The sequence below is a fragment of the Aquarana catesbeiana genome, linkage group LG13 (assembly GCF_042186555.1).
Source record: "Aquarana catesbeiana isolate 2022-GZ linkage group LG13, ASM4218655v1, whole genome shotgun sequence".
Taxonomy (NCBI): domain Eukaryota; kingdom Metazoa; phylum Chordata; class Amphibia; order Anura; family Ranidae; genus Aquarana; species Aquarana catesbeiana.
Window position 1 is genome coordinate 152,090,784 of NC_133336.1, and position 26,947 is coordinate 152,117,730.

Below are 26,947 nucleotides of genomic sequence, written 5' to 3' on the forward strand. Positions count from 1 at the left end.
CTGAACAATGTTTCAATTTTCTTGAACCATCCCATTCTAATCCAAACTGGGGAGTTATGTAACTGGTACAAAAGTTGGGGCATCCAAATCATTTTAATGAGATTAATTCTTCCAGCTGCTGACAGGGGGAGGCTGCTCCAAATATCGCACTTACGTTTAAATTTAAGCAGAAGGGGAGCAAGATTATCCTCAATGTACTGATTTGGTTTCCTTGTTAACCATACTCCTAAGTACTTCATCCTATCTACCACCCTTAATTGCCCAGCCGAAGATGGAAAAGGGTTTATTGGGTCTACAGGCATCAGGGCCGATTTCTCCCAGTTAATTACCAGACCTTTTACCCAGCCTATAAAAATAGATCCAAACCTAAATACCTCCAGAGCCCGCCACAAATAGTCCCACTCCAAGCTATCGAAAGCTTTAGCAGCATCCAAAGAGACGAAAGCTTGTGAACCCCTATTTACCTTCGGGATCTGAAGGTTCAGGTATACCCACCTTACAATAATGTTGGTAGATCTATTGGAGATAAACCCAGATTGGTCTGGGTGTATAAGCTTTTGCATATATTTATTCACCCTGGCCGCCAGCGCTTTTGCCAGTATTTTTGATCTGAACATAGTAATAATATTGGCCTATAGGATGAAGTATCCATTTGATCTTTCCCCTCTTTTGGGAGGAACACTATTGTGGCTTCTGGCTTCTGTCATTGAGGAGGGCATCCCACAGCCCCCTCCCCTAACATCCTCCATAACTCTGGAAGCATCACCTCCCCATACTGCCTATAAATTTCTGTGGGAAGACCATCTGGGCCGGGAGAATTCTGATTAGCCATCACAGCTACTGCGCTTTGCAATTCCTCCTGAGGTATGGGGGCTGCTAGTTCATTTTTTTCCTGTCTGGAAAAGTCTGGTTACCTGGGCTGCCTTAAGTGCTCTGTTAGCTGACAATGATATAAATAACATGTTCATTAATTTGTTGCTGGTGGTGGTGGTGGTGGTGGTGGTGGGGGGGGGGGGGGTAGCCATGAGCCGGCCCTACCTTGTTATCTAACCCCTTGTGTTAAAAAGTGTATAAAAAGGCTGTATTCTGTCCAATAAATCATACAAGCTATTACCTGCTAGCCTTGTATTCACTGCAGCTATAATTAATATATCTCTCTAATGGTCAGACTGGAGGAAGCGGTATTACTGAATCACTCAGCGGAGTATGGGATAGGATCCGTCACAGTGTGTGTGTGTGTGTATGCATGTGTGTGTGTTTATATATAATTATAGTATGTAGACTTCATAACTTTCACACAGACTACTGTAAATAATCTATACATTTTTGTTTTAACCAAAGAAATGTAGCAGAATACATTTTGGCATACATTTATGAACAAAGATTTAATTGCAAAGTTTTTTTAAACGTTGGTCTTTTTTTAAAGAAATAATAAAAAAAAAGCGAAAACCCAGTGGTGATTAACCCCTTGCCTACTGGGCACGTTCACCCCCTTTCTGCCCAGGTCAATTTTCAGTTTTTAGTGTTGTTGCACTTTGAATTGCGCAGTCATGCAACAATGTACCCAAATGACATTTTTATCATATTTTTTTATTTTTACACAAATAGAGCTTTCTTTTGGTGGTATTCAATCACCACTGTCTTTTTTATTTTTTTGCTAAACAAATGAAAGACTGAAAATTCGGAAAAAAAATAACCTCTTTCATAATTTGTTGTAAAATTTTGCAAGCAGGTAATTTTTCTCCTTCACTGATGAGGCTGTACTCATGGAGTACTGTATTTCACTATATAAACTCAGTTTGCTGTTTAAAATAAGTGTAAAATGCAAAACTCCAGTGGGTGTAACAAGATGTCCGCTTTCCCCCTTCTCAGTGTATCCTTGCTGTGGAGGAGTGTGGGGTGTAGCAAGATGGCGGCGACGGAACGTCACTTCCGTTACACATTCTGACGGGTCGCCATATCTGACGAAACACCGCATTCGGCAATGTAATCTTTCGCATAGCTTCTGACAGAGGGGGGCGCTCTGTTAAACTGGAGTTCCTAGTACGTACTCGACAGGAAATACGCTAGTGAGCGGTCATGTGGTGCAACTGAGGCACTATCACGTGAACGCGACATGGTCACGTGAGATTTTTGGATATTGCTGTAAGAAGAAAAGCAAATCGATGTGGTTGATTATATCCATTTCCTCCAATGTCTTCTGAACACTTTGAGGCCATTCACGATTCTTTTAGAGTTCATTATGAACATTTGCAGAAGATTCTCGAGAAGCTGAAGGATCTTAATGGAGGTAAATATACATTCATTGGGAGCAGTGTGTAAACTAAGATGTCAGAGTAAACATTTCCAAGTGATTGGTTATTCTTTTGTGGGTGCAAATGTATTTGATACCAAAAGGATTGGGCTAATAGGATAGGTTCTGCTTGCTGTTTTCTTGTATTTATATTGTTTTAACATGTTTGCTTCCTTTTTGGTGCAATTACTTCAGTGCCCTTTTATGCATCATCGGCAGGTGTCCTGTGGGTGAGACAGACCTGTGATTTTAGGGCTTGTTCGCATGAGCTGCTGACCGGTTGGCATTCTTCCAGGGCGTTTGTCTGCACTAGAAGAATGTCAGTCACTGCTAGAATACACGCATTTGTTTTCTATGTGCCCTGTTCCTGCTGCAACGCAACCCAGAGTTGCAATAAAATGCAGACATGCTACGTTTTATCACAGAGCAGAATCGCATGTCACCGTAGAGCAGTGAAACACACTGTGCTGGTGTATGGTGACATGAATAAAGATTTTCCGCACCATAAGACGCACTTTTTCCCCCCAGAAATATGGGGCAAAATGTCTCTGCGTCTTATGGAGCGAATGTATGCTAGGCACTGGGCCCGCCGCTGGCACCACCCACCCGCAGCCAACGCCCCACGCCGCCACTGCTGGAAGAGAGGCAGGAGAGCGGAGGACAGGCCTCTGAAGCCCCTGTGAGCGCCGGGCGCTCTCCCGGCCGGGCCTGACATTGTTGCTGAGACAGAAGACTGAGCATTCAGCCGCTCAGGCTGCTCTGTCTTCTGTCAGGGGGATGGAATGACATGAGGTAAGGCTGTACTTATGTGCAATGGTCAGGCTGCATTTCATGGGCACTGGTAAATATTTTACGACACCATTTGGTTCAGAATATTTTTTTCTTGTTTTCCTCCTCCTAAAACTTTTGTGCACTTCACATAAATTTTGCACTAAAATATAGGTAAAAAAAAAGGGAGCTGTGTAAAGTGGTGAAACTCGCACCATACCACCCCCTGCCACCAGCTCACTGCACCCAGAGTGGAAAGCTGCCTGTACACTAAACTGCTGTGGGTTAGTGTGTGGGCAGTGCGAACCGGCCTTAAAACCCCAACGTTGAGCCATGCTTTTACTTCTCCCAAACCGCTAACACCTTTAGCTGCAGAGGCAGCGTCTGGGGGTATACACATGCCTTGCCAATGTTTTGCTCTTCAGAAAGCAAAGAGAGAGACCCAGAACACTACAGCAGTGCGCAGTGGCAGGGGGATGCTAAGTGCTGGGGCACGCTCAGGGAGATCCATAAAGTGTGTCAGCAAGACTCTTCCAACATGCCTATAAACGATAAATGGCAGTGCAGGCGACAAATCCCTATACTTGATTTTGGAAACCGGTACTTGAATTTGGGCAGTCACCACATGCAAAGGAGGATAAAAAAAAACAACCGCTGCTCCAGGTGGGTATAGTAATCCACAAGGCAGGATGGACTGGGTGCTAGCCCCGTCTTGTGCCCGTAAGCATGGGATCAAAGGAAAAGAAATTGGCTGCACACCTTCACTGATCCAACAGATTTATTGAACATGTGATGAACTGCCTGCAGGACAAGGACAAGGATGGAGGTGACACGTTTCACACTGACATTGTGCTTCTTCAAAAATCTGGTTTTGAAGAAGCACAATGTCAGGGTGAAACGCGTCACCTCCATCCTTGTCTGTGTCCTTGTCCTGCAGGCAGTCCATCACATGTTCAAAAAATCTGTTGGATCGGTGAAGGTGTGCAGCCAATTTCTTTTCCTTTGACCGCATGCAAAGGCACAATGAGACCGGATGGTCCATACTGACCCTCTGTCCTCGGTGTATCTGAGCTCCCCCACCTCTGCAGCTGTCGCACAGTTGAGGATTTTTAAAGCTGGGTGGCTGAAGCCTAATGGGGATTCAAAAACACTTGTTTCCCATCAGGTCTGTCCCTGATTGAAGGCAGGCAGTGGGCGGATCCATAGCCAATAGACATCCTGCTATTGGCTCTATAGCCAATCTGCCTACTGTCAATCACAATGAGAGACTGGACCTGATGGGGAATTAGTGTCTCAGTTTTCCCATCAGGCTGCGCCCACTGACAGCATCCCTGGATGCTAGGAGGCTGTTTGCTGTGAAGCTTACAAAATCCTTAAGCCCTGATTCACACGACTGTGACGTATCATGTGACATGCGACAGTCGCATGACAAGTCAAAACACATATCAATGGGTGCCACCTTAATCTATGCGACTCAAGTTGCAGCGAGGAAAAAAAAAAAAAAAAAAAGGTTCCTGTGCTACTTTTCTGCAACTTTGGTTTGACTTGAGTGCCTTAGACTGCAATGTTTTAAATCACAAAAGCTGCAAGGAACTCAGAGGACTTTTGGGTCGCAGCAGTGTGAACCGAGCCCAAAGGCTAAGTTCGCCTTTCTGAACATGTTACATATTACACCTGTATTTAGGGTGTAACATGTTCGGCACCTACCCTTTCTCCATCCTGATCCTTCCCCTCCCTGTAACCGCATACGGGAGACCTTCTCCCTGCACCTGCTGTCAAAATTTGAAAACAGTGTTCTGTGCATGCCTGATCTACTGTCAGCCATTGGGATGGTGAGTACTCTGGTTCATTGATCCTACTGCTCTCAGGTAACTGCCTGCCCATGTGGGAGGTACAGGCAGACAGTTATCCTGAGAGTCTGCAATAGATCGTGGGTGCAATGATTTACAGGATCCTTAGGAAGAAAAATAAATAATTTGCTTGCAAAAAATGTGCATTTATTATTTTTTTTAAAATGCGCTTATCTTTTAACAGCCATTGAAAGGTGGGGAAGAGAAGAGGTGGACTGCTACACAGCGCAGACATTTACTCTGTCTGTCTCTGTATGTACAGTTGGTCTTTCATTAACTACAAACAGGGGGTCATTATTTTTAATATTGTACAGTAATAGCACCATTTTTGTAAAAGAGGTTTTATTAGGAACTACCTAATGGCTGGTACACACAGGCAGTTATTCTTTCGTTCAACCCAGTGGGCTGAACAGAAAAAAAAAAAAAGGAGGAACTCGCTGTGCTAACTATGCGATGTTAGTACAGCGATTTTCCAGCTGAGCTATTGAGTTTTGACAGGAGGATGCCCCCCCCCCAGAGCACACCGATCAGCGCTCGCAGCCCTTGGCTGCAAGTGCTGATCGGATGCCAATTGGCTGCTGGTTTGCGTGCATGCCCATTTAACAGAAGCCGGGCGGGCTGCTGTACACAGTGGCCAAATGTCAGCCGGTTTCAGCCAGTGTGTACCAGATTTAAATCTGCCTCACTGGTCTGTAAAGCTACCAAAACAGGTTGCAGCGATATTTTATTCTGGGGCAGCATATTTTAAAGGGTTCATGCCACCAGAAAAGTGTTATTGCATTGTTAAATTTCCCCCCTCTGTGTTCCAACACCTGGAATAATAAATTATGCTGGCTCAGCAGTCTTGAGAGTGTGTGGTCAGGTCAGTAGCACCACTCAGCATTAAGGATGAGCTCAGGTGTGTTCGCACAGCCCGCATGCAGAGCCCGCCAGGAAGTCGGCGCTGTGCTAATCACAGGCAGTGAGACGTTTCCCGATCTCTACAGCCGCGCATCGGGACAATGTCTCACTGCCTGTGATTAGTGCAACGCAGTGCCAACTTCCTGGCAGGCTCTGCACGTGGGCTGTGCGAACATGCTGGAGCTCATCCTTACTCAGCATCAAGGTTGGACTAGGGTTTACCCGCTCTCTAGTTCTAGGTGGATGTCATATGATGTCTTCCCCAGAATGTGCCTCGCGTGCCCCAGGGGCCATGCTGCAGCACAATCTGTCACACAGCGGTTAACAGATCAGTGTACCGGCCCACTGCCAGTACCATGGGATCCCTAGAACCAATCACAGCAGATCACATTAAAATTGTGCACAATAGATGTTCCATTCATGCCATTTATTGTGTACTATTGTGTTGATCTCTGTAATTGGTCACAGTGATCACATGGTATAGGCAGGGCCAATTAAACCCCATCTGTACAATGTGATTAGCTGTGGTCAATCACAGCTAATCACAATAATAAGCACTGAATGAATAGATTTCATTCAGAAACAATGGTAGCTAAAACAGGGCTATCATAGTGTTTAAAAAAAATAAAATCTTGATCACCTCCTCAGAGTAGTACAGTGTTACTATGGTAACACTGTATTGCTCTGGTCACAGTTTGTAAAAAAAATAAAATAAAAAATTGAATAATTTTTTTTTTATACTGTCACCAGTCAGTGTCCCTAATCACTGCTACACCAGTTATATGATGATGCTTTATTGCGCTGGTGACAGTATTTAAAAAAAAAAAAAAAAAAGTGAAAAAACAATTTTGTTTTGGATTTCTCCATTTTCCAAAAAATGGAGGCAAAAAAATTACAATTTAAAAGAACTCGCCATTCCTCTTAATAAATACCTTGGACTGTCTACTTTGTAAAAAGAGGTCATTTGGGGGATATTTGTACTGTCCTGGCATTTCCAGGTCTCAAGAAATGAGATAGGGTGTCGGTACATCGGGATTGATCCATTTTTTTAATATATTTTATTTATATAATATACCGTATTTATCGGCGTATAACACGCACCCCAAGTTTAGGAGGGAATTTTAAGGAAAAAAACTTACATTAAAATGCCCATCAATGCAGCCTTATCGTGTCCATCTGCAGCCTTGTCAGTGTTAGTGCAGCCTTGCCCCAGTGTCCATTGCAGCCTTGTCAGTGCAGCTTTGCCCCAGTGCAGCCTTGTCAGTGCAGCCTTGTCAGTGCAGCTTTGCCCCAGTGCAGCCTTGTCAGTGCAGCTTTGCCCCAGTGCAGCCTTGTCAGTGCAGCTTTGCCCCAGTGCAGCCTTGTCAGTGCAGTTTTGCCCCAGTGCAGCCTTGTCAGTGCAGCTTGCTTTGCCCCAGTGGTCAGTGCAGCCTTGTCAGTGCAGCTTTGCCCCAATGGTCAGTGCAGCCTTGTCAGTGCAGCTTTGCCCCCATTGTACATTACAGGCTTGGACAGATCGCCGCCAACATACACATAACGTGTAGATTTAAATATGGCGCCGCGGAGTTCGTAGGGACTCGGCGGAGCTGAACGAGCGCTGCCAAGATCACAGTGACTGGGCGGAGCCGAGATACACATAGCCGAGTGTCCTCAGCTCTTCTTGGCTCCGCTCACAGTCACGCCCAGGCCCGCCCTATGATGAACATAACACAGGTCAAATGGCGTGACTGGGCGTGACTGTGAGTGGCGCCGAGAAGAGCCGAGTACACTCGGCTATGTGTATCTCAGCTCCGCCCAGTCACTGTTATCTCGGCAGCGCTCGTTCAGCTCCGCCGAGTCCCTGCGAACTCCGCGGTGCCATATTTAAATCTACACGCTATGTGTATGTCGGCGGCGATCGCTCTGATCGATCACAATTAGCGGGGATCGGCGTATAACACGCACCCACGATTTTCCCCTGATTTTAAGGGGAAAAAAGTGTGTGTTATACGCCGATAAATACGAATATATATATATATATATATATATATATATATATATATATATATATATAATCTAGCTATACTACCAAAAGTTTTGGGACATCTACCTTTACAATCACATGAACTTTAATGGCGTTTTAGTCTGTAGGGTTCAATATTGAGCTGGCCCACCCTTTGCAGCTATGACAGCTTAAACTCTTCTGGGAAGGTTGTCAACAAGCTTCCGGAGTGTGTCTATGGGAAGGTTTGACCATTCCTCCAGAAGCGCATTTGTGAGGTCAGGCACTGATGTGGACAAGAAGGCCTGGCTTGCAGTCTACTCTAATTCATCCCAAAGGTGTTCTATCGGGTTGAGGTCAGGACCTTGCTTTGTGCAGTGGTGCGCAGTCATGTTAGAACAAGAAGAGGCCATCCCCAAACTGTTCCCACAAAATTGGGAGCATGAAATTGTCCAAAACGTCTTGGTATGCTGACGCCTTAAGAGTTCTCTTTACTGGAACTAAGCAGCCAAGCCCACCCCCTGAAAAACAACCCTAATTCCCCCCTCAACCAAATGATTTGAACCATTGCACAAAGCTATTATTTTATTGATTCATGAGTGCACTTTCAATTTTTAAGGGTTCGTATCAATTTTTCTTTTTTTTTTTTTAAATATTTTTTATTTTTTCACAAATATCAAAAAGAAATACAACATCATAAAATATTGTGTATTAACTTACAATACATATCCATGTTATTAATTTACCCCCCCCCCCCCTTTTCACCCACACCACTTTAATCATTATTTATATATATATATATATGCTTCTATTAATTACCAAGCCACCTGGGGAGGAGCAAGGACCCTCCAAGGAAAAAAACGTGTGGGGAAAGAGCGTCCCGGGTCTCCCAATGGTAAGAGCAGTGGGCTAAAGTAAGAGGAAAAAAAAAAGAAAAAGGGGAGTCCCTCTCGTCCACTCATCACCCTCCCCCTATAGGGGGCACTCCATCTCATCTAACCAAGGTCTCCACATTCTCTCAAACTTCCTGTAGTTGCCTTGCCTGATGTATACCACTACCCATCACTCCAAACTATTGAGTTGATAGTCTCCCCAATTCTTCACGGTCGGGGGTATCTGCGCCTGCCATTTCTGAGCGATTAATTTTCTCGCCTGATATAGCCAGCTTAGCACTACTTCGATGATGTTAATCGGGAGCTACCTATCTCCATGACCCCTAGTAGGTATGTCTTGGCTGCCAGTTCTCCACCCAGTAGAAGAGAACAAGAAGACCTGGACAGCCGCACACCGGAATGGATAAATCCATCTTTTTATTCAAAATACAGGATCTTGGGGTACACAAAACACGACTGTGGAGTGGTACAAAAATAGTTGACGCGTTTCGCACTTACACCAAGTGCATACTCGAGCTATGAGTAAGCACTTGGTGTAAGTGCAAAACGCATCAGCTATTTTTGTACCACCCCACAATCGTGTTTTGTGTACCCCATGATCCTGTATTTTGAATAAAAAGATGGATTTATCTATTCTGGTGTGCGGCTGTCCAGGTCTTCTTGTTCTCTTCTACTTGCATCAGCATTTAGCCAGCACCTAGGGCTCTTCTCTTCCTGGAGGTAATGATACACAAGCACTTTGGTTTAAGCCCATCTTTGAGCGGAGGATTCCACATCATCTTATTATCTCCACCCAGTATCTAAATAGCTTCGGGCACTTCCATATCATGTGAATAAAATCCCCTGTCGCCCTACACCTGGGGCACTCCTCGTTTTGTCTCCACCCGAGCTTAAACATTTTTTTTCAAGGTATAGTAGACTCTATGTATTAGAGCTGCACGATTCTGGCCAAAATGAGTATCACGATTTTTTTGCTTAGAATAAAAAGATAACGATTCTCTCACGATTCTCGTGACATAAAATCTTTTACATTATACAAAAAAAAAAAAAAAACATGGGCTAACTTTACTGGTTAGATTTTTTTTTTTTTTTTTTTCATTAAAGTAATTTTTTCCCAAAAAATTGCATTTGAAAGACCACTGCGCAAATACAGTGTGACATAAAATATTGCAACAACCACCATTTTATTCTCTAGGGTGTCTACTAAAAAAATATATATGTTTGGGGGTTCTAAGTAATTTTCTAGCAAAAAAAAAAATGATTTTAACTTTGAAACCAACAAATGTCAGAAAAAAGGTTTAGTGTTTAAGTGGTTAAACTTTTTTCACTTACACAGGAAGTCTATTCCATTGACAAATTGTTACAATGTTTATACTTAAGTTCAACTGATAAAGAATGTTTTGTTTCTTGGCAGACTGCCCGGTTTTCTCTTCCTTTCTTTTGAGGGCTGTGGCTTCAGAAGAGCAGAGAGAATTCTTTGCATAGAAAGAATTGTGAAACACTTTAGTCAAGATCGCAATAATGATTCTTGACGATTAATCACGATAACGATTCTTGACGATTAATTGTGCAGCTCTACTATGTATTAAGAACAAATGCAGTACTTTCTGTGAAGGAGAGATTGAAACCAGTGCTCCTCGTCTCAAGACCCTGTCCCATTCCTCCGTAGTCATTGCCCCCAGGTCTCTCTCCCATCACACTCTGCTCTTAGAAGGTCCTACTCTACTTACTATTCTATCTTCCAAGCTAGTATATAACTCTGAGATTAGTCCTTTTAGATGTATCTGGATTAATTATTTTTACGGGTTGCTAGCATTTTGGCCAAGATTTTTACATCCGTGCATAATAATGAGATTGGGCGATAAGAGGTAACATCTAATTGGTCTTTCCCCTCCTTTTTTATTACAATGATAGTAGCTTCCGACATTGACGTGGGAAGTTTCCCATTAGTTAATGCCCATTCCAGTGTCTTCAGCAGTTCTGGAAGTAGTACCTCTCCATATCGTTTATATATTTCTATCGGGAGCCGTCTGGGCCTGGCGACTTTTGGTGGGACATCCCGGCTACTGCTCGCTGTAATTCATCTAAGGTCACTGGTGCCTCTATATCTATATTATCCTCAGTCAGGGTCGGGATTATTATTCCCTGAAGAAAGCCTTCCATGTTTTCCCCACTAGCTCCCCTTTTAGACTTATACAAAGACTTGTAGTATTCGCTAAATGTGTGTGTTATCTCTGTTGCATCAATGGACATCTCCCCACTTGATGTCCTAACCCCCCAAATAGTGGAGGGGGGGTGTTAGATCTAATCAACAGGGAGAGCATACGCCCCACTCTCTCCCCTTCTCCAAACTGGCACTGTCTCTGGGATATTCGCCTATTCTCTGACTTCCTTATGATGGCCATTTTATAGACTTGTTGCTTGTCTAGCCATTCCTTTTGCCTGTCTGGGGTTGGGTCCTCGACATATCGCCTCTCTGCCTGTGTCGTCTCTTTCCTACTGACTCTTTTCCACTCTCTAGGTTTCCCCTTTGTTCTTGCCACTTGTTGGATCAAGAGACCTCTGAGATGGGCCCTCAAGGAGTCCCAAATCACTCCGGATGGAGCTGTACCTGCATTAATTTGCACAAATTCTTTTGGCCCGGTCATCACTTCTCCAGGATTGCCAATCAATTCCAGCCAGCAAGGGTTGATTTTCTATTCTCTTAACTGAGACTTGCCCCCTACATTCATTGTCAATACAAGCGGGGAGTGGTTTGAGACTCCTCTTGGGCCATATTCTATATTCCTTACCAACGATGTTGCTTCTCTATTATCTAGGGCCATGTCTATTCTGCAGAGAGTGAGGTAGGAGCTTGAAAAGCAAGAGTATTGCCTCTCCTGTGGATAGCGCATTCGCCATATGTCGCTCAACCCCATTTCCTCCATAAATCGAGATAACTGGCCCTCCCCTGTTGTATTGGGTCTGTTTCCCGTTGGAAATCTATCTAGGCTCTTCTCTTGGACTTCATTGAAGTCTCCTACCACTATTACTGGGGTTCCCACTTTATCCAATGTGAATTCCAACAATTTGTGTAGAACCTCCAGCTTAAATGGGGGGGTATAAATATTTGCCAATACGTATTGTTTGTTCTCAATCGAGCAAAGCAGGAAAATATATCGGCCTTGTTCATCAATACGGCACTCCCTGCAGGGGAACGCTACTCCCCTCCCAATCATTATGCTCACCCCCCTTGAATAGGAGGAGTGAACAGAATGAAATTGGGATTGAAACCTCTGGTTACGTCGTTGTGACACAGTAGCACTGGTCAAGTGCGTCTCCTGCAGGCAGAGCAAACCAGACCCACTCCCCTCCAGTGCAGACAGGACCGTAGCTCTCTTAATTGTGTCCCCTAGACCTCGGACGTTCCAAGACCTTATACTAAATGTCTTATCTTGCATGAGTGAATATCAAAAATGAATCAAAAAGTAAAATAATAAAAAAAAATAGTAAAAGGAAAAAAAAAAAATGAAAAAAATCATCTGTCTACCAGTCCTGTTCTCTCCTCTCCTCTCCTCCCTTCAAACTCTCTCCAGTCTATATGTTCCTCCCTCCCCCCCGTCTCTCACTCTTCTCCCCATTTTGTGTCATCCGTCGTGTTAATTATTGTGGTGTGTGCTTCTTACCCCCCACCCTATCCTTGTCCCCCCCACCTCCTCACCCCTGCCCCCCTCCCTCTCCCTGTCCATCTGGGCTTACCCTAAGGGCTTCACCTGTGACCTTGCCATACCTCCCCCCACCCTTCTCTCTTCACAAACAATGACATTAACAGTTTTCGTGTAGGGTATAACCTATGTGGGAGTCCCATATACTCCCTTATTCCCACTCTTACATACCTCTGTAGCATTCGACCCAAGTGTAGTTCCTCTCCTCCACTCCATTTTATATTAAACAATCAATATTGCTTGCCGTGCTATTATAGGGATATTATAGTAATGTTATACAATCAAATAACAATCAAACAATTCTCTCCTACAGGGCCGGAAGAAAGAAAAATAAAAAGGGTGGGGGGGAGCCAATAGTCCCAAAAGGATAAAAAAAAAAAAAATTCTCAACCAATCTGTCCCTCCATCCCCTCCCGTCCCTCTCATATATTCCTAATCAAGACAATTCCACGTCCCATGTCCCTTATCTTCCCCGATTTATAGAGATCTTTCTTGTTTTCCTCCAACCACTGCACCGGGTCCACCGGTGAGTTAAAAAAGACGGTTCCACCAGGTAAGCGGGCTGGATATAACTAAGCATATACAGTGGGGACGGAAAGTATTCAGACCCCCTTAAATTTTTCACTCTTTGTTATATTGCAGCCATTTGCTAAAATCATTTAAGTTCATTTTTTTTCCTCATTAATGTACACACAGCACCCCATATTGACAGAAAAACAGAATTGTTGACATTTTTGCAGATTTATTAAAAAAGAAAAACTGAAATATAACATGGTCCTAAGTATTCACACTCCTTTGCTCAGTATTTAGTAGAAGCACTCTTTTGATCGAATACAGACATGTGTCTTTTTGGGAAAGATGCAACAAGTTTTTCACACCTGGATTTGGGAATCCTCTGCCATTCCTCCTTGCAGATCCTCTCTAGTTCTGTAAGGTTGGATGGTAAACGTTGGTGGACAGCCATTTTTAGGTGTCTCCAGAGATGCTCAATTGGGTTTAAGTCAGGGCTCTGGCTGGGCCATTCAAGTATAGTCACGGAGTTGTTGTGAAGCCACTCCTTCGTTATTTTAGCTGTGTGCTTAGGGTCATTGTCTTGTTGGAAGGTAAACCTTCGGCCCAGTCTGAGGTCCTGAGCACTCTGGAGAAGGTTTTCATCCAGGATATCCCTGTACTTGGCCGCATTCATCTATTCCTCGATTGCAACCAGTCGTGTTGTCCCTGCAGCTGAAAAACACCCCCACAGCATGATGCTGCCACCACCATGCTTCACTGTTGGGACTGTATTGGACAGGTGATGAGCAGTGCCTGGTTTTCTCCACACATACCGCTTAGAATTAAGGCCAAAAAGTTCTATCTTGGTCTCATCAGACCAGAGAATCTTATTTCTCACCATCTTGCAGTCCTTCAGGTGTTTTTTTAGCAAACTCAATGCGGGCTTTCATGTGTCTTGCACTGAGGAGAAGCTTCCGTCCAGCCACTCTGCCATAAAGCCCTGACTGGTGGAGGGCTGCAGTGATGGTTGACTCTCTACAACTTTCTCCCATCTCCTGACTGCATCTCTGGAGCTCAGCCACAGATCTTTGGGTTCTTCTTTACCTCTCTCACCAAGGCTCTTCTCCCCTGATAGCTCAGTTTGGCCGGACGGCCAGCTCTAGGAAGGGTTCTGGTCATCCCAAACATCTTCCATTTAAGGATTATGGAGGCCACTGTGCTCTTAGGAACCTTAAGTGCAGCAGAAATTCTTTTGTAACCTTGGCTAGATCTGTGCCTTGCCACAATTCTGTCTCTGAGCTCTTCAGGCAGTTCTTTTGACCTCATAATTCTCATTTGCTCTGACATGCACTGTGAGCTGTAACGTCTTATATAGACAGGTGTGCGGCTTTCATAATCAAACACAGCTGGACTCAAATGAAGGTGTAGAACCATCTCAAGAATGATCAGAAGAAATGCACAGCACCTGAGTTAAATATATGAGTTTCACAGCAAAGGGTCTGAATACTTAGGACCCTGTGATATTTCAGTTTTTCTCTTTTAATAAATCTGCAAAAATGTCAACAATTCTGTGTTTTTCTGTCAATATGGGGTGCTGTGTGTACATTACTGAGGAAAAAAATGAATTTAAATGATTTTAGCAAATATAATAAAGAGTGAAAAATTTAAGGGGGTCTGAATACTTTCTGTCCCCATTGTACAATTTTATATTTCATCAAGGAGCGCTTAATTGGTATAAATTCAGCTCTACGCTTCTGAAGATCTGGCGAGAAGTCGGGATACAGTGAGACTCTAACCCCATTGTATTTAATGTTCCCCATCTCTCTGGCCTTCTGCAGCAGGGTCACCTTATCATTGTAATTCAGGAGTTTTAAAAATTAAGTTTTAAAATTAATGGCCTGGGGTGATTATCCTCCTGACGGATTTTAAAAGGGACTCGATGGGCTCTTTCAATCACAAAGAGTGGTGTAAATATAGTTGGGCCAAACATCTCCCTAAACCACCCTTCCAGGATTGCTATGAGGTTTCCTCCTTAATGCTTTTTAGCTGGTTATCAAGACTAGTGATTGAGTTTTTACAGGTATTGACAGCATTTAGCACATCTCTCAATGAGGGTTCCTCCTCCAAAATGGGACCGGTCATAGTGGCCGACCCAGATAACACAACGGGCATTGCAGGTACAGTCCCTGGCTTTCCTCCCCCTGGCCCTTTAGTACTCACTGTTTTGTTGTTTAATGGGGTAGTAGGATTTGAGGATGTCTGCCCTGGCTCTTTCTATCTGAGGAGGATCCCGCCTGGGCTTTGGCTTGTGTTGCTGTCTGCTGGTTCCCCCCCTTAGCAGGTGACTGGGATGTGTGAGCGTAGCGCTCTAGTTTACCTGCTGCAGCCGCTTGACTCCCCTTCTCCTTGGAAGCGTGCGTCACTTGAGATCCATCCTGAGATGGCTGCTCCTCTGCGCCTCGTTTCCTGGACATAGTAAATGTTCATAGATTGTTATTAGCAAAGGGTGGATTAGAGGTGGGGGCTGAGGTCTGCAATCTTCCCCGCTCTCCTCTCTGTATCCTCCTCCTCTTTCACCTTAGCAGTGTAACAGCCGAGAGTCGCACCGCAACAACAGGGATAGTGACAAGATCCCGGTCCCCCCGTAATCTCGCGAGACCTCAAGCGTCTCAGTACCTAGCGTGGTCTTGGCTCTCCGTTTTGGGACATCTCCAATCCAAGCCCCAGCGCCTCACTCGATTGCTGGAATCTTCAAAGGAGTAGGGGGAGAGTCTGTGGGATCCGGGATGCCTGGCGGCTCTCCAAGCGTTCTGGTTCAATCACCAGGGTATATCGAGCACACCCATCAATCACCTAAGTTCAAAGGCGGTAAGGAGTGGAGGAGAGACACCTCTCACACTCATCCTCACTCTCTCTTGCATCCGGTCACACCCCGCATAGATGTGTATCTCAGCTCATATCAATTAATTAAATAATTATCACCATGTGGATTTTCATTAAAGGACTTACTTTAAAAGTTGTTGTTCACCATGGTTGAAATGACATTCACGATAACATTTATAGCCTATTCATCACATTTGTACACAAAGATTATGCCTCACCATATCGATTAACTAACTCAGCCTCTTGTTCAATCCCAACTATACAGATCTTATAAACGTTTAACTTCTAGGAAGAAGGAGATCTGGTTCTTCCTGTATTTAAGGCTTTATTTTTTTTATTTTTATTTTTATTTTTTTTTTTTTTTTTTTAAAGGCAGAAGGTTTTTTTATCTTAACCACTTGACAACTGGGCACTTAAACCCCCTTCCTAACCAGACCAATTTTCAGCTTTTGGTGCTCTCACATTTTGAATGAAAATTACTCAGTCATGCAACACTGTACCCATATGAAATTTTCGTCCTTTTTTTCACACAAATAGAGCTTTCTTTTGGTGGTATTTGATCACCTCTGGGTTTTTTATTTTCTGTGCTATAAATGAAAAAAGACCGAAAATTTTGTAAAAAAATGCATTTTTCTTCATTTGTATTATAAAATTTTGCAAATAAGTAGTTTTTCTTCATAAATTTGGGCCAAAATTTATACTGCTACATATCTTTGGTAAAAATAACCCAAATTAGTGGATATTATTTAGTCTGTGTGAAAGTTATAGAGTCTACAAGCTATGGTGCCAATCACTGAAAATTGATCACATCTGATCACACCTGATGTACTGAGGCCTATCTCATTTCTTGAGACCCTAACAAGCCAGGAAAGTACAAATACCCACAAAATGACCCCTTTTTGGAAAGTAGACATTCCAATGTATTTAGTAAGAGGCATGGTGAGTTTTTTGAAGTTGTTATTTTTTCCCACAATTCTTTGCAAAATGAAGATTTTTTTTATTTTTATTTTTTTTCACACCAAATTGTCATCATAACAGGTTATTTCTCTCACATGGCATGTACATTACACAAATGACACCCCAAAATATATTCTGCTACTCCTCCTGAGAGACTTTTACACAACCTGGCCACATAAAGAGGCGCAACATTGAAGTAGCACATTCAGGCGTTCTAGGAGCATAAATTACACATCTAATCTCTCAACCACCTATTACACTTTTGAAGGCCCTGGAGCACCAGGACAATGGAAACGCCCACAAAGTGACCCCATTTTGGAAAGCAAACACCCCAACGTATAATCTGAGGCATAATGAGTCTTTTGAATGGTTCATTTTTTTCCAGAAGTTTTGGGAAAATGTGGAAAAAAAATGAAAACGCATTTTTTTTACACAAAGTTGTCCATTTCTAAGATATTTCCGACACATCGCATGTACATAGCAAAAATGACACCCCAAAATATATTCTGCTACTCCTTCCGAGTATGGCGATACCACATGTGTGAGACTTTAACACAACCTGGCCACATACAGAGGCGCAACATTGAAGTAGCACATTCAGGCATTCTAGGAGCATAAATTACACATCTAATTTCCTTACAATCTATCACATTTTTGAAGGCCCTTCATATTTCTAACACATAGCATGAACATACCAAGAATTACACCCTAAAATACATTCTGCTGAGCAAAGGGTAAACAAAAGATTACCTGTGGTTTTAGTAGTGCAGTTGTCCACAGGAGGAGAGCCCTGATCCAGGCAGCAGGCAGGGACGTGGTCAGCCACAGTGAATGGAATTGTCCAGGCAGCGGGCAGGAATATTGTCCATAGTACAGGCAGGGATAATGTCCTTGTACAGTCCAGGGTCAGTGCAGGTAGTAATATTGCCAGCAGTGCCAAAATATTGGTCCTGGTAGTAAGCAGGAACATGGTCCAAGTAGCAGACCAGGAAAGAATGGGGACAGGGGTAGAGGCTTCTCCCACCCAAATCTCTTTGAAGCCTCCGAGTCTCCAGACCCTAAATCTGGGAATGAGAAAACTAAAAAATTAGATTTCTTCATCCAGAAAAACATTTCTGGAGCCCCTCACATATGTGAGACCCCTGTGTTCCCACTAGCATAGCAGGGTAAATGATCAGTCCAAGAGGCAGGCAAAAAATGTGGTCAAACAGTCCAGGGTCAGTTCCAGAGCAGGCAGAGGTAGGTACAAATCAGCGTTAGGCATAAGCTTGGTCGTATAACAGGCCAGGGTCAGTTCCGGATAAGGCAGAGGTATGTTTATCGTTAGGCAGAAGCTTGGTCGTATAACAGGCCAGGGTCGATTCCGGAGAAGGCTGAGGTAAATCGGGTTCAGTGCAGTGGCATAAGGGTTGTGGAGGAAAATTACAGGAAATGAGAATTACGTTTACCATACTTCCCTAATATTTTAGAGAAGTATGGTAACGGCGGAAACATTCACTTATACAGAGGCCTGGTTGGGAAGGACAATCGGGACAATAATACGTGGTGTCTCTTCTAATTCCTCTTCTGGAGCACACCCGGCATCTCTTCTGACGTCTGTGGCCTGTTTCACGGAGGGGGATTTTGTCAGGAAAGTGGCGTTCGTGGAGTCTGCTCACGGAATCAGAGCGAATATCTTCTGGTGGGCTTTCAGGGTACAAAAGGGAGGAGATTACTTGTTCCTGGTATTGCAGATAGGATACGGGGGTCTCAGTAGATTTTTGGTAAATTACGTAAGTGTTATACATGGCCAAACTGAAACAATAAATGGACACTTTTTTATACCAGTGACGGGATTTTCTTGTGGGAAGGTAGGGTTCACTCATCTGATTGTTGAAGTCCACTCCCCCCATAAATAAATTGTAATCATAAATACAAGCAGGTTTCTGGACTGGGCCGTTTCTTCTTGGGACTTCCACGTAGGTGTCATTATGGATTGTCGTCAGCATGTGGACGTTTCGTCTGTCCCTCCACTTGACAGCCAATAGCTCCTGGTTCCGCAAAGCCACCGTATCCCCTCGGCGTAGCCTTTCATTGACCAATTTTTGCGGGAAGCCTTTTCTATTGGTTCTTACAGTACCACATGCTGGGGTGTCCCTCCGGTGAAGATTGCAGAAGAGGTGCAAGCTAGTATAAAAATTATCCACATAAAGGTGGTACCCCTTTCCAAGCAGTGGATAAACGAGCTCCCAGACAACTTTGCCGCTGGTTCCAATATATTCTGGACATTCAGGGGGATGCAGTTGGGTGTCCTTCCCTTCGTACACCCGGAAGGCGTAGATGTACCCCGTGGCTCGGTCGCAAAGTTTATACGTTTTAACCCCATATCGGGCCCTTTTGCTGGGGATAAACGGTTTGATGCCAAGCCTGCCTGTAAATTTTACAAGGGACTCATCAACAGAAATATTCTGGTCGGGGGTATATAGCTGGGGAAATTTTTCAGAGAAATAATTTAGGAGTGGCCGAAGTTTGAATAATTTGTCAAATGCTGGGTCATTTCGGGGAGGGCACTGGGTGTTGTAATTATAGTGAAGGAAGCGCAAAATCATAAGGTATCTTGATCTTGGCATTTTTGAAGAGAAGAGTGGCATGTGGTGGATGGGGTTAGTTGACCAATATGAGTACATTTCGTTTTTTTTTTTTTTTTTGTGAGACCCATTGTAAAAGTTAGGCCTAAGAAAATTTTAAATTCTGCTATGGTAAGCTCTCTCCACTCAAAGGGACGGGCATAACTAGAGCCAGGGTTGCTTACGATGTACTGCTGTGCGTAAAGGTTGCACTGGGCCACAATGGATGATAGAAAGTCTTCGGTGAAAATCAAATAAAAAAAAATCAAGCATGACAAAATTATCGGTGTTCACCTGGACACCTGGCTGGGCGGTAAAAGATGGGATATTTGCTGCTCCGGAATTGGGGGGAAGCCACAGGGGGTTTTGAAGGGCATAGGGTAGGCTGGCATGGCCTCTATCCCTTTGGGGACGAGATGACACCCTACTGGTGCCTGGCCTTTGTTGCAGTGGCTCTTCGCTTGAGGTGGACGGCACTGCCCTGGAGGTGGACGGCACTGCCCTGGAGGTGGACGGCACTGCCCTGGAGGTGGACGGCACTGCTCTCGAGGTGGTAGTAGGCTGCTGCTTCACGCCAGAACGCCTTCTTTTCATGGGCACACGTTCCTCTTCTGATTCTGTATCGGACCCGCTGCTTGTCACGGGTTCATAGGCTGAATCTGAATCGGACAGAGACTCAGAGAGCTCCCCGCTGCTCTCATCGGCACTGGTGTGGCTCTGGCTGCACTGGTGTGGCTCTGGTGGGCACAGAGGTGGCTCTGGTGGGCACAGAGGTGGCTCTGGTGGGCACAGAGGTGGCACTGGTGTGGCTCTGGCTGCACTGGTGTGGCTCTGGCTGCACTGGTGTGGCTCTGGCTGCACTGGTGGCACTGATGTGGCACAGGCGGCACTGATGTGGCACAGGCGGCACTGATGTGGCACAGGCGGCACTGATGTGGCACAGGTGGGACTGGTTGGGCACAGGTGGGACTGGTTGGGCACAGGTGGTACTGGTTGGGCACAGGTGGTACTGGTCGGGCACAGGTGGTACTGGTTGGGCACAGGTGGCACTGGTTGGGCACAGGTGGCACTGGTGTGACTCTGGTTGCACTGGTGTGCACTGTAGTGGCACAGAGGCGGCACTGGTGGGCACAGGCGGCACTGGTGGGCACAGGCGGCACTGGTGGGCACAGGCGGCACTGGTGGGCACTGATGTGGTACTGCAGTGGCGCAGATGAGCACAAGTGGCACAGGTGGCACTGGTGTGGCTCTGGTGTGGCACAGAGGTGGCACAGGTGGCACAGAGGTGGCACAGGTGGCACAGATGTGGCACAGATGTGGCACAGGTGGCACTGTTGTGGCACTGTTGGGGCACTGCTGTGGCACTGCTGGGCACTGGTAATAGAAAAAAAACTCACTGTTCGGCACTATGAAGCTCTCCTCTCCTCTCACGCTGCATCGGTGTGAGGAAAAGAGAGCAATGAACTTGTGCTGACCCTGCAGCACAGCCTTTGTTGACATTTGTGATCGCTCCGTCATTGGACGGAGCGATCACATGGTAAAGGGCCGCTGTCATTGGCCCTTTACCGCGATCCGTGTTGCGCCGTGTCCCGTGGACCCGGCGAACACGGATGTTCCCGTGTGCGCGCCCGGGGCCGTTTCTCCGGGAGGACGTCATAGTACGTCCTCCCAGAGTTATCCAACCGCCCTGCAGCCGTCATTCGGCTATGGGCCTGTTGGTAACTGGTTAATGCATTCTATGCATTAAGATAAAAAAACCTTCTGTGTGTAGCAGCCCCCCCAGCACCCCCCAATTGCCTACCTGAGCTCCTTCTCTCTCCAGCAATGTCCACTATCCCCCTCAGCCATCCAGTACACTCCTCCTGATTGGCTGAGACAGAGCAGAGATGCTAGTGGCTCCCGTGGCTGTCTATCAAAGTAATTCAGCCAATCAGGGATAGAGGGGTCGGGGCAGAGTCGGGGCTCCGTGTCTGAATAAATACACGGAGCTCTGACTTGGCTTGGGTGACAACCTGTAGCAAGCTACTGGCTGAGGGGCACTCAAAGAAGGGAGGAACTAGGAGCAGCAAAGAGGGACCCGAGAAGAAGAGGATCTGGGCTGCTCTGTACAAAACCAACTGCACAGAGGAGGTAAGTATAAAATTTATTTATTATTTTATTTATTTCAGGTACTTATATAGCGCCGTTAATTTACGCAGCGCTTTACATATACATTGTACATTCACATCAGTCCCTACCCTCAAGGAGCTTACAATCTAAGGTCCCTAACTCACATTCATACATACTAACCTACCAGCATATCTTTGGAGTGTGGGAGGAAACCGGAGTACCCGGAGGAAACCCACGCAGGCAGAGGGAGAACATGCAAACTCCAGGCAGGTAGTGTCGTGGTTGGGATTCGAACCAGTGACCCTTCTTACTGCGAGGCGAGAGTGCTACCCACTACACCACTGTGCCGCCCTATAAAATGTTTGTTGTAAAAAAAAAAAAAAAAAAGCAATAAAAAGGAGCCTTTACAACAGGGGCATAGATAAGTGGGAGTCAGGGGTGTTCAAACCCCCCCCCCCCCGAGCATCTTGGCAAAATGCCCAGGCAGTGTCCCTGCTGCTGCGCTGCTCTGCTTCTACTGTGCTGTTGCTGAAGCTATCAAGGAGTTTTGGAGTGCAGCAGCCAGTCCCCCTTCTATAGTGCCAAATCCCCATCAGTTTAATAAGGGGTCCCCCCAAAAGGCATGAAATTCCTGCGAGGTCCCGATGCTTGCAATACCTCTAAACAGGTCTCGGATACCTGCAACTGAGAGTGCATGGTCGAGGGAACTCCTGGACTCCTCCTCGAGGTACATATGACACAGCAGAAGGGAGACTGGGGCTTCAGAAGTTTTCCTGCCTCTGTGCAGCACTGAATCTGAGGTCTGGCAAGTGAAGAGGCATAAACTTTCTGTTTGGAGAAAGAAGGGGGTGAGAATTCCTGCCTGGGGGAGTTTCTTTTGGGGGGGGGGTTAAGGAAAGATAGGTGGGTTTGCTTTTGGAGAAGGGGGGATTTTTTTGTAGAGAAGTTTTTAAAGGGATGGTTAATGGCAGGGATTTTCTTCTGGGAGGGAGTGTGATTGAACGAAGAGAGCATTTCTTCATAATTAGGAATCTTTGCTTGGGGGGGGGGGGGGTGTTGACTGAGGGAGATATTTTTGCTTTGGGGGGCAGTTTAGAGACAGAGGGTTTAATTTTTGGGGGGAATATTTGAGGGAGGGAGATATTTTGCAGTGGGAATCTTTGCTTGAGGGAAGGGGGGGTTCTCAGGAGGGAGTTCACCCCCCATGTTCACTTGAGTGCTGAGCTGAGGGAAGGGCAGGTGGCTCAGGATCTTAGTGGCTCTCTGAGAACCAACTGCTGGCCAAGTATCTGGGTGAATCCCAACTTAAATGTTGTGATCTTTCCCCAGGCTGGATCTGCTGAGTGATGTAGCAGCCTTTATCCAGCTGTCAGCTAAAAACAGATCACAGAAGTGCAGAACAGGCTGCCAAATGGCCAAAATGGTATGCTGTCCCTTCAGAGCACATGCATGGGTGACGTCACCTGCTGCTTCCCATGTTATCTCCTAAACATCACATGTTTAGGAAATATTCACTGTACCTATAGGTAAGCGTTATTATAGGCATACCTGTAGGTACAAGTTCAAAAGCTGGGTTTACTACAGTTTAACCACTTAAGCCCCGGACCATTTGGCTGGCAAAAGACCAGAGCACTTTTTGCGATTCGGCACTGCGTTGCTTTAACTGACAATTGCACGGTCGTGCGATGTGGCTCCCAAACAAAATTGACGTCCTTTTTTTCCCACAAATAGATCTTTCCTTTGGTGGTATTTGATCACCTCTGTGATTTATTTTTTTTATTTCTTGCGCTATAAACAAAAAATAAGCGTCAATTTTGAAAAAAACGCATTATTTTTTACTTTTTGCTATAATAAATATCCCCAAAAATTATATATAAAATTTTTTTTTTCTCAGTTTAGGCTGATGCGTATTCTTCTACATATTTTTGGTAAAAAAATTGATTGGTAAATATTGATTGGTTTGCGCAAAAGTTATAGCATCTACAAATTAGAGGATAGTTTTATGGCATTTTTATTTTTCATTTTTTTTTTTTTTTTTTTTACTAGTAATGGCGGCGATCTGCGATTTTTATCGGGACTGCGACATGGCGGACACATCGGACATTTTTGACACATTTTTGGGACCATTGTCATTTATACAGCAATCAGTGCTATACAAATGCATTGATTCCTGTGTAAATGACACTAGCAGTGAAGGGGTTGACCACTGGGGGGGCAGTGAAGGGGTTAAGTGTGTCCTAGGGAGTGATTCTAACTGTGGGGGGGGGCGTGGCTATATGTGACAGGACACTGATCACAGCTCCCGATTACAGGGAGCTGTGATCAGCGTCCTGTCACTAGGCAGAAAAATGCTTGTTTTTATTAGCATTTCCCCGTTCTTCCTCTCCGAGAGACACGCGACCACACTCACGGAGCTCGAGGTGGGTACGTGCCCGCAGGCCGCAGTATATCTGCGTGAGGTGGTTGGGAAGCGGTTAAGACTGAATACGAGCCAACCTTATTGACCAGGTGGGCCTGTGGTAGGCATTTATTTATTTATTTAAATCTCTTAAAACATTTCATAAAATTCCTTAGGACACTGTTTTACTGCCTACCACAATATGTTGCGCCTTGCACCTGCTTAGGTTGCACACTAAGGTTAGCTAAAATCCAGTCTTGGGTCTCATTCATACATCCTACATGACCATGGTGCGGCAAGTATTCTGCAAATACCTGCACCTGAATGGAACAAGAAATGTAAGGGTGCAATAAGGACGGCTAAGATAGAACATGAAAGACACATAGCGGAGGAGAGCAAAAAAAATCTCAAGAAATTCTTTATGTATGTAAACAGTAAAAAAAGGGAGGACAGACCATATTGGCCCCATAAAGAATGAGGAAGGACATCTGGTTACAAAGGATGGGGAGATGGCAAAGGTATTGAATTTATTCTTCTCCTCAGTCTTCACGAGGGAATCGGGGGGGCTTCAGTAACCAAAACTGCAGTGTTTATCCTCATGACACATCAGGGGAAGCACCTCCATGGTTAACAGAGGACAGAATTAAAATTAGACTTGGGAAACTTAAAGGGGTTGTAAAGGTAAAAATTTTTTCACCTTAATGCATTCTATGCATTAAGGTGAAAAAACTTTTGACAGTACCGCCGCCCCCAGCCCCCCCGTTTTACTTACCTGACGCCTCGAATCTTCGCTGCACGTTCTTGTCATCTTCGCTGCAGCTCAGCCTGGTCGCTGATTGGCTACAGTGGATGGATTGAAAGCAGCGCAGCCATTGGCTCGCGCTGCTGTCAATCACATCCGATGACGCGGCGCGCCGGGGGGCGGGGCCGAGTGATACAGCGAGCGGCTATAGCCGCCGGCTGTATCACGGGAGCGCGCCCGCAAGCACTCACCACCATGCGAGGGAGCTCGCATTAAGGTGGTGAATGCTTGCGGGGAGGAGCTGAAACAGCCGCCGAGGGACCCCAGAAGACTAGGTTCGGGGCCACTCTGTGCAGAACGAGCTGCACAGTGAAGGTAAGTATGATATGTTTGTTATTTTTAAAAAAAAAAAAAATTACCTTTACAACCGCTTTAACATTACTAAATCACTGGGACCAGATGGCTTGCACTGGAGTGTACTTGGGGAACTTAGTCAAGTAATTGCCAGACCATTGTTCCTAATTTTAACTGACAGTCTACTGACTGGAATGGTACCAGCTGATTGGAGAAAAGCCAATGTAGCACCAATATTTAAAAAGGGCCCAAAATATATCCTGGGATTTACAGATCAGTTAGCCTAACATCAATAGTATGTAAACTCTTGGAGGGGATGATAAGGGACTATATACAAGATTTTAGTAATGAGAACGGTATCATTAGCAGTAATCAGTATGGATTCATGAAGAATCGTTCTTGCCAAACCAATCTATTAACCTCCCATGAGGAGGTGAGTTGCCATTTAGATAAAGGAAGGCCCGTAGACGTGGTGTATCTGGGTTTTGCAAAAGCATTTGACACAGTTCCCCATAAACGTTTACTGTACAAAATAAAGTCCGTTGGCATGGACCATAGGGTGAGTACATGGATTGAAAGCTGGCTACAAGGGAGAGTTCAGAAGGTGGTGATAAATGGGGAGTACTCAGAATGGTCAGGGGTGGGTAGTGGGGTCCCCCAGGGTTCTGTGCTGGGTCCAATCCTATTTAATTTGTTCATAAACGACCTGGAGGATGGGGTAAACAGTTCAATCACTGTATTTGCGGACAATACTAAGCTCAGCAGGGCAATAACTTCTCCGCAGGATGTGGAAACCTTGCAAAAAGATCTGAACAAATTAATGGGGTGGGCAACTACATGGCAAATGAGGTTCAATGTAGAAAAATGTAAAATAATGCATTTGGGTGGCAAATATGAATGCAATTTATACACTGGGGGGAGAACCTCTGTGGGAATCTAGGATGGAAAAGGACCTGGGGATTCTAGTAGATGATAGGGTCAGCAATGGCATGCAATGCCAAGCTGCTGCTAACAAAGCAAACAGAATATTGGCATGCATTAAAAAGGGGATCAACTCCAGAGATAAAGCGATAATTCAATGATTCAATGATTGATGATTTCAATATACAAATACCATTCTGCTGATCCCACAATAGGGATAAAACTTTTTTGCAGAAGGGAGTTTAACAAGACTCGTGGCCAGTCATTAAAATTAGAAGAAAAGAAGTTTAACCTTTAACTACATAGAGGGTTCTTTACTGTAAGAGCAACAAGGATGTGGAATTCCCTTTCACAGGCAGTGGTCTCAGCGGGGAGAAACTATTAGATAAGCACCTGAACGACCGCAACATACAGGGGTATACACTGTAATACTTACATATAATTGCACACATGGGTTGGACTTGATGGACTTGTGTCTTTTTTCAACCTCGCCTACTATGTAACTATGTAACCTGAGTGATGGGCTGAAAACAGCCAAGGCTGTCTGCTGCTGTAAACATGTATCCACATGTAGCTGCACATCCAGTGGTTACCTGCAGTTAGGGATACATTTTTGCCCTTGGACAAAATCTCTCTTCATCCAGGGTCGGAAACTGGTCCCTAACAGCAGGTAACCACTTGATGTGCAGATACTGTGCATGTTAACATCAGTGGACAGCCTTGGCTCTTTTCAACCCATCAGGTGTACAAACAGAAATTGGAACACCTTGGATCCTGGCTGTAGGTATTCATGGTATATTTGCCATTTAGAATATATGATAAGTTCTAAAGCCTGGTACACACAGTACGTTGTGTTTTTTTTTTTTTTTTTTTTTTTTTTTTTTTCAATCCAACGGGCTGAACCAAAAAAAATGCTGGGGAGCTCAGGAGAAGCTATCTGTACTAATGATGTGATGTTATTACAGTGATCAGCCCATTGAGCTACTGTGTTCTAACAGGGGGACCCCCCCCCCCCCCGCCAGAACGCATAGAACACATCTGTCAGTGCTTGCAGCCATTTAGCCATTGGCCGAGAGTACTGATCGGATGCTGGTTG

At 44.9% G+C, this 26,947-nt stretch overlaps 1 protein-coding gene across 3 annotated transcripts in view; it reads left to right on the plus strand.

Annotated features, from left to right (window-relative positions):
- Window positions 1–2,049: 2,049 nt before the first annotated feature.
- VTI1B (vesicle transport through interaction with t-SNAREs 1B) overlaps window positions 2,050–26,947 on the plus strand; it is a 452,048-nt gene continuing 427,150 nt past the window's right edge. Inside the window, exon 1 of one of the 3 annotated variants that reach the window (XM_073609936.1) lies at window positions 2,050–2,290. In XM_073609936.1, the coding sequence (XP_073466037.1) occupies window positions 2,194–2,290 (97 nt within the window). In that variant the 5' untranslated portion in view covers window positions 2,050–2,193. The remainder of the gene's footprint in view (window positions 2,291–26,947) is intronic. The other 2 variants (XM_073609937.1, XM_073609939.1) reach the window with 2 other exon arrangements.